The sequence below is a fragment of the Onychomys torridus genome, chromosome 4, assembly GCF_903995425.1.
Source record: "Onychomys torridus chromosome 4, mOncTor1.1, whole genome shotgun sequence".
In the NCBI taxonomy this organism is placed as follows: Eukaryota; Metazoa; Chordata; class Mammalia; order Rodentia; family Cricetidae; genus Onychomys; species Onychomys torridus.
Genome location: NC_050446.1, coordinates 96,514,901 through 96,523,153, shown reverse-complemented (window position 1 = coordinate 96,523,153; position 8,253 = coordinate 96,514,901). Strand labels below are relative to the sequence as shown.

General features: G+C 44.0%; 1 protein-coding gene across 1 annotated transcript; it reads right to left on the bottom strand.

Annotated features, from left to right (window-relative positions):
• Positions 1-751: 751 nt before the first annotated feature.
• B2m (beta-2-microglobulin) lies at positions 752-4,367 on the bottom strand. Its single transcript, XM_036184770.1, has 3 exons — positions 4,266-4,367; positions 1,278-1,556; positions 752-780 (listed from the first exon to the last, which is right to left on the bottom strand). The coding sequence occupies exons 1-3, from the start codon at positions 4,330-4,332 to the stop codon at positions 767-769; spliced, it is 360 nt and encodes a 119-aa protein (XP_036040663.1). The 5' UTR covers positions 4,333-4,367; the 3' UTR covers positions 752-766.
• Between the last annotated feature and the right edge of the window lie 3,886 nt (positions 4,368-8,253).

Genomic DNA, 8,253 nt, shown 5'->3' with positions numbered 1-8,253 from the left:
TCTGTTCCGATTGCCCACCCTCTCTAATACTCTCTCCCAAATCAATCCCCCTTTCCTAGAAATAAAATAATACAAGATTCGAATGAGATTTTGGCCCCAAGGTCCCTGGAGAGTAGGATTTCACTGAAAATCTGGATTTTCTACCCCTAGACCACATCTAACACAGAAGCCTGAGTTCCCCAGTCTTGTGCTTCAACACTTCCTTCTCAGACAGCTATGATGGTGCCTTTACATGGAGTTACAATATTCTATATCCATTTCTTCCCTAGAGTGCCTGGAAGCCTCTAGAAGGTAAACCTAGTGCCTACTAAATGAGACAGAACAAGAGACTGAGGGGTGATGAAACTCTGTCACCCTACTCTTCTTGCTGAAGAGCAAGGCCACTGCCACACAAAGAAAGCAAGTGGTTCATTGTCTAAGGCCTTCTCAGCAGAAATGCCAAGGAGAAAACAGAAGAACAACCAAACCCTTGAGATGGGGTAGATAACTGCCTGTCTCTCTTGGCCACATACTAGCAGGCCGAGTGTTCCCTTTAGAGGGTTAGTGATGGTGGCAGAGCCAGACCAGTAGTTCCGTGCCTCCTTCCTGCCAATCCACAGGATAAAGGAATGTAACCCCAAAGGATTCTTCTGTGGCTACTGACAAGCTACCCTGATTAACGTCTTTTGTACACAATAGAACTCAAAGCCTTATGCATGCTAGGCATGTGCTCTACCCCCAAAGGCCCATTTCTTAAGGTCAAGAAACTTACCTCCATGATGCTTAATCACAGGTTTCGATCTATAAAAAAAGAAAATGGGAAAAAAAAAACAGTTTTACTTTTATTCTACTAAATACTAATAGACATTCAAAATGTTACAATAAGACCAGTAGAATAAATAGGTTGTTATTGCTAGCCTTGAGTACTTGTTGAGAACTACCCAGAGATCCAGTCTACAATCTCCAGTACCTAGCCAAGGTACTGGAACATCCAGAATTGTAGATACAAGAGGGCAGGGATTGCAAGCCAAGGCCTGTGCCTTCCCAGCATGTTCTTTGGCACTTTGTGTGCATCAGGCTGCCAGGAAAACTGGAGGAAGCCACAGTAAGAAGTCTGGGCCAGTAGATGCTGCTGCTGCTCCCTGCTCTCACAACAGTGAACTACTCAGAAGGCTCCACTGATCAGTGCTTTGCAGGTATTCCCTAACAATCTCAGTATGCAGATTTTTGAAATAGCAAAGCAGTTCTAGGCTGTGACTCAGAGCTTTCAGAAACTAAGGAAGAACTTGAAGACTCACCCCAGGTGACAACCTTGGGCTCTTTCAGAGTGGTGTGTGAAATTCTGCAGGCGTATTGATCAGCCGCAGTGGGTGTGAATTCAGTATGAGCCAGGAGATAGAAAGACCAGTCCTTGTTGAAGGACAGATCTGAGTACTCCACTTTTTCTATCTTCTCTCCATTCTTCAGCAGCTCGATTTCAATGTGGGGTGGGTGAAACTGTGACACGTAGCAGTTCAAGAAGTTCGGTTTGCCATCCTCCGGTGGGTGGCGGGTATATACTTGCACTTGCGGGGTACCTAAGGGTCACAGAGAAGGACAAATGATGACTGCTGGGGCTTTTTCCTTGGAGCTGACTGTCTCACAGTCTACACCATGCCCACGTCACACTTGGTCATCTAGTTCTCCCACTTCCATTTCTGCTCTGGACAGGTGATCTTCTGCTTCCCCAAAAGGCTACCTACATTTTGAGAACCACATCATGACTTAGTATCTTTTCCTTGAAATCCTGTACACAGGCCTTTGGGTCTTCCTACCTGGCTTGTAAGCAGTGTCTTCTGTCACTTGAGACTGCTGGATTTTTAAGAAGCTTTCATTGTAGGCTCTCAAGAACTATACCCATCCTTTCCCTGAATAAATGCCACGGCCCACCTACTTTCCAAATCTCCTGTCTCTTCCGCACACCCTCCACAGTATGTGTATCATAGTACCCACATCCTTGTATGCTGCATTAGCCCCAATCACTTTCTTATTTTTAACCCCTTCCTTTTTGCTTCACGTTCCCCTCTAGACTTCCTAACACGTATTGTCTGATACAGAGCTGAAAGCTGAGCCTTGCCCCTCAGGTGGCAGGGTTAGTATTATTTTCTCTCTCCTTATGTTCTATGCAAGTCATTCCAGGGTCCAATCCTGCCAGGTACCATCTCTCTGTTCCAGCCCAGAGCTAATAGGCCAAAGCAAAGATCTGATTTGATGAAATAGGAAACAAACAACATCTGAATAGCTACAGAAGCTAGCAAAACTTTAAGTGGTTGGGTTAGGATGGGTAAATCCAGTAGAGAGAAGTGGGGGCTGTGACAAACGAGAAAGAAGATACTCCACTAGAACTAAGTGGAGCAATGTAAACGAGAGTAGGATTATGTGTTTCTAGTCAGCACTTTCAGATGGCTGCCCTAACTAAACATGTTGGGAATAATTACCTCACAATATAGAGACGTGCGTGCGTGCGTGCGTGTGTGCGTATTCACACACCATAGCTCTTGTGTGAATTTAAGAGTCAGTTCTCTCCATCTACCAAGGGGCATCTGAGCTCAAACTCAGGCTTAGTGTCTCTCTACCTGCTGAGCAAATTCATTGGCTCTCTTGTGTTTTCCCCATCCATCCATCCATCTATCTGAGATAAAGTTTTACTCTGTCTGCAGACTGGCCTCAAACTCTTGTCTCAGCCTCTCCAGGGCTGAGATTACAGGTATGAGTCACCACACCTGGCTTATAACATACTTCCAGGGCTGGAGAGATAGCTCAGAGGTTAAGAGCGCTGAATGCTCTTCCAAAGGTCCTGAGTTCAATTCCCATCACCCACACATGGTGGCTCACAACCATCTGTAATGAGATTTAGCACTCTCTTCTGTGTACATAATAAATAAACATTTAAAAAAAATACTTCCAAATACACATATATTCAGGGTACGTGGTCTCTAAAGGGCAGCTGCTTATTCTCATGTAGAAGGCAGAAGGGAGGAGGAAAGGCATCTGGGAACTGCGGCCAGCTCTGTGTATCTAGAAGCACTGGAGGAAAGGTTACTAGCTCTGTCAAGAACTACAGTTAAGGTTTCTATGAAGCCTTGGATTTTTCTCCTGTAAAGTTAAAGTGAAGATAAGCCAGAAAGCTCCTTGCATTTGAGGTTTTAGTAACAAGAATATTAAATGCCACGGAGTTCAGAGGCCAGGTTCATCCTGCCTGGAATCCTCTGGGAATGAACGACCTCTTCTTACACAATTTAGACAAGTGTTGGGCCAGGTTTGAATCTGGGCTCCGCCACTTTTCTACCTCTCTGACTTCTTGAATTATTTATTCTCAAGAGTCTTGGTAACTATACTGAATTAATTATCTTTGCCCCAGAATTCACAACTTCCTGACTTTGACAAACTTGCAATTTCCGAAACCGAAAGTAGATGCTCTATCTTGTAAAACAGAACCAGACTGCGTGCCAGAAAGGAAAGCCTGTAAGGGCCCAAGGCAGCCCATCCTGCTTTATAGACTATGATCCCGGAAGGCCAAGGGCACTTCTAGAAACAAATGGGGTTACATCCAAAAGGCCTACTTTTACCCCAAATGGCATAAATCGGCCTCAATTCCAATCCCGACTGCCATTAATCCTTGTGTGAATAAATTACTTAAAATCCCGATGCCTCGGGTTCCTCATCTGAGAGACAAAAGGAACCATGTTTATATTGTAGGCTAGTTTCCAAGTTATAAACCACGCAGCGTCCTCAGCATTAGAGTAAACTGTCATACCCCGCAGCCTTTATGATGATTACTAAAAGCATTAATACGACAAGGCAAGTTAACGGTCGGAAAAACTTTGGAAACAGCAGAGCCTAGGACTCAAGTCCATTTCTCTAGACTTTGGCTCCGTTGGACCCCAGGAGCTCGGAAAGTTCAAAGGCAGCTGGGCGGCTGCGGTCTGACATCCCGGGTTCCCCGAGTCGAGTCCAAGGCCCTCTACTCCGCACCTTCCGGGCAGACCCACCCTCCCGCGGCGCTGGGAGAGTCCAGGGGGGCTCCGGCAAGCAAAGAGCAGGAGAGAAGCTCTCCCCACCTCCAGCGCTGACTGTCCGTCTACACAGTCGCAAACCGCGTCCACACTGCTGCCTGGAAGCAGCAAGAAGGGGGCGGCGGGACTCCCACCTCTTCCCCGGGAGACCCAGCCCTGGCCAATCCCGTCCGGAAGGAGAACTGAGGAGAAATCAGAATTAACGCCGAGAGAGGAGAGAGAGACACTCACGCTCGATGGCATCCAAGCAGGCCAGTGAAGCAAGCATCAGAAAGACCACGGCCACAGAGCGAGCCATCGTGCGCGCCGGTCGGAGCGAAATGAGTGCGGCCCGGGCTGGGCGCGCTCTTATAGTCCCCACTCTCGCAGCCAATCGGGACCCAGATCAGGAGGCCGTCACCAGTCTCCTAGCTGGTGACGCTGAACTAGGTTAAAAAGGGACTTTCCTATTTTCAGTTTCATGTTCTTATAAAGTCCTGTGGTGCTTGGAACAGCCTGGGCGGGACCCTCCGTACCCTGCGATCGGGGGTGCTTCTGAGCTTGGTGTCCTTCCTTCATCCTAGGAAGGACCTCCATTCGTTCTTATGCCGGTCAGAGAAGGGCTTAGGACCTGAAGTTTTCATTCTTGAAAAGTATAGCCAGAACAATTAAGAGCATTAACTGGCAGAACTCAAATCTTGGATTATAACCCCAACCCCGGAATAAGAAGGCGGTTTCAGGATTCCCCGTGCAAGGACCCTCCTGCCCTAAGGGAAGCTCGGAGAATCTTGCTCGCTTCTCCATTCTCGAAGGTTTCTCCTTTGAGAGCTTTGGGTGGAGAACTTCCTCGGGTGCGCTTGCTAAATTTAGGTAAATTTCTGTTCTGTTTGTGGGTGTGGGGAAAAGACAACGGCTTACAGCTCTGAGTTTCCAGACCATTCTCTTAATAGTACCGCACTAGAACAGTGCCACTGGTAAACTGACTGAACAAGTGACATGAATCCACGAATAAATTACTTTTCTGGATAGGGGAGAGAACACTAAGAGGCATAACCCTGGGGTTCCTGCTTTATCTGCTTGGAAGACAAAGGCAGTTTTATTCAGAATGTGTATTACATCAGCCGTGGGCCCACCAAGGAAGTTACATTCCTGGCCACAAGCGCGTGACAGAGACAAGCAGTGACCGCCAGGGTTCTTCTGGAGACACTAACCCCCACAAGTAGCCAAGTTGATGCAGCGTTAGTGAGGGAACAGTAGGAAGCGGAAGTGGAGCATAGGGACATGGAGGGAGATCTTGGAAATCACCGTAGCGACTTTGGGCAGGGCATCCCCAAGGAGCACAACAACATAATTTCTGGGTTTCTTTGACATACTCTTAAAGCTATTAACAATCTCTAGTGTGGAGGCCGTGTCTAAACTAGAGAAAACAGAATATTCTCCACGGACCTTAATGAGATAATAAACAGATATCCACTCCTACAGTGCCTACATAGTATTTTTATCCAGTAATGTTTAAGGATCATAATTATTGTTATTTTCTCATCCCTTTCTGTAATTCTGAAATATAAGAATAATTGTTAAGCATAAAGGAATGAATTAAGATAATTTCTTCCATTCAGTTTAAAGAAAAACAAACTCATTTAACACATTTAAGACCTGAAATATTAATGTTAAATTATACTAAACACAGCTAGTGTTGAATTGTACTAAAAAAAATGCTTTAGGAAAATAGAAAACTACAGGGCTTTTGTTATGTTTTGTTTTGTTTTGTTCCTAGTTTACTGTATCATTAAAGGTAGGGTCTTTTCTATTCACGTATAAACCCAATTTAAAATCAGAAAGAAAGAAGCCACACTGGGGAAGCTGAGAGAAGGACTGCTCAGGCCAGAAGTTCAAGACCAGTCTAGACAATAAAGTCTCATCTCAAGGAAGAGCCAGAAGATGGAGAAGTATTTTCAGGGTTTGTTTGTTTGTTTGTTTTGTTTTTGTTTTTGTTTTCATGTGGGGACTTCTGTGTTTTCTCAACTGCCATCTATGACATGTCTGGATAATAATGAAAGGAAAAGAAAACAATTTAAACATTAGGAGTGCTGGTCAGGTTGCCATCAAACCTGACAACCCTCTGGGACCCACATGGTGAATGGAGAGAACTAGCTCTCTGACCTCTACACACACACACACACACACACACACACACTCAGTCAACAAATAACAGAAAAAAGAAAAGACAAGAAAAGAGCCCTGTGTGTCTAAGGGAACCAACTCTGGAAATGTATAAACATGACAATTTAATAGTGTTATCTCCCAGGAGACTAATTAACTGGTGAACTGGTGGCTCTTTTTTTTTTTCCCATGTGATTGCCTAAAAAGGTTTTGCAGTCAATACTTCAAAATGATAAATAGTGGCAAGAATTATTTCAAAGGAACTCGGATTTTTTGCACTCCTGGTAGCAATGGAAATGGTATAAGTACTTTGGAAAACAACATAATAATTTTATTGAAAACAACAACGTTTGGGGGCTAGAGAGATGGGTCAGTGGTTAACAGCAATAGTCACTCTTGCAGAGAACTGGGGTTCAATTTCTAGCACCCATATGGTAGTTCTCAACTCTTAATCCCAGTTTCAGAGGATCCAACAGGCATCCACATGGTGCACGTACAAGCATACAAACAAAATGTCCATACAAACAGAGCAAAGTAAGTCAGTCTGAAAAAGGTTGTTGCTTCTTTTTAATTAAACATAATGGACCATAAGATCTGGTCTCTGCACTCAGGTGTTTTCCAGGAAGAAAACAAAAGCATTTGTTATACAATGACTTGTACATGGATGTTCACTGGAGCTTTGCTTGTAAAAGCTGTAAACCAGAAATCATCCAGACAGCCACCAACAGGTGAGTAGATAGATACATGGTGGTGTAGATCTGTCGATTGAATACTATTAAGAACAAACCAGAAAAGATGATGCAAGAGCATGAATCAAATTAATAATTCTGGAAGAAGCCAGATAGAATAATGTACTCTGTATGAGTCTGCTTATATAAAACTTACAAATTATACACTCGTCTGTAGTGACAGAAAGCAGGTGGGTGGTTTCCAGGGGACAGAAGGAACATCAGAAGCAGGAGAAAGTGTTGGTGGTGAAAGATGTTAATAATTTAGAGTTTGGATAGGCGGTGGTGGCTCACACCTTTAACCCCAGCACTCGGGAGGCAGAGGCGGGTGGATCTCTGTGAGTTCAAGGCCAGCCTGGTCTACAGAGTGAGTTCCAGGAAAGGCACAAAACTACACAGAGAAACCCTGTCTCAAAAAACAAAAACAAACAAACAAAAATTTAGAGTTTGATGGTGGTTTTATAGATGTGTTTATATATTATTATTCATCATATACTTTAATATACTTATGGTATATTAATTATTATGGTTACAAAAGGTAAACCCCGAGGCTGGAGAGGTGGCCCAGTGGTTAAGAGCACTTATTGCTCTTTCAATGCATGGGATTTGCATCCCAGCACCCACACTGGGCAGCTCACAAACACTGTTAACTTCAGATCCAAAAGATCTGCCACGCCACTCTGGTCTTTGTAGGCACAGGTACACATGTACACACACTAAATATGTAAGTAAATAAACTCTTAAGAAGAAAGACAAACAATGGAAGCACCAATACCTATTGCTAGATTTTTAAAACAACAAAGTGCTTGAACAGAAAGAAAAGTAAGATAAAGAGGAGAGACGGGCACAGGTTAAAGTTCATGTGAGTGGACCTCGATCAGCAGTTTTCTGAGACAGGTCTGTCTACACAGTAGGTCCGCTAGAAACAATGGGGCATTTGTGCTGACATCTTTCTGTTGTTGTCCTCAGTCCCTGGCTAGTCAAAGTATGATCTAACATCAGCACCACCAATATCTAGGAGCACCCGAGTAAGCAGGCTCTTGGGTCCATCTCAGAAAAACTGTAGCAAAATCCCCCTTTAACAGCATTCCAGATGACTCATATCTACACTAACGAATGTGAAACTGCTAACCCAAACTACACAACTGTTCTGAAGGTAGACATTTTCATTTATAGATAAGAAAACTGAAACAAGGAAAGCACATATATAGAGGGAAGAAGTTCTACAAAATTAGGATAATTTCATGGTCTTTGAATTGCTTATTTTCATCTTTAATAAAATTTACACCGTTTCCATGTTGTTCTGTTATCAGAAGCTGGCTGGGGTCCTTCTGCTCAGGCAAAAGCAA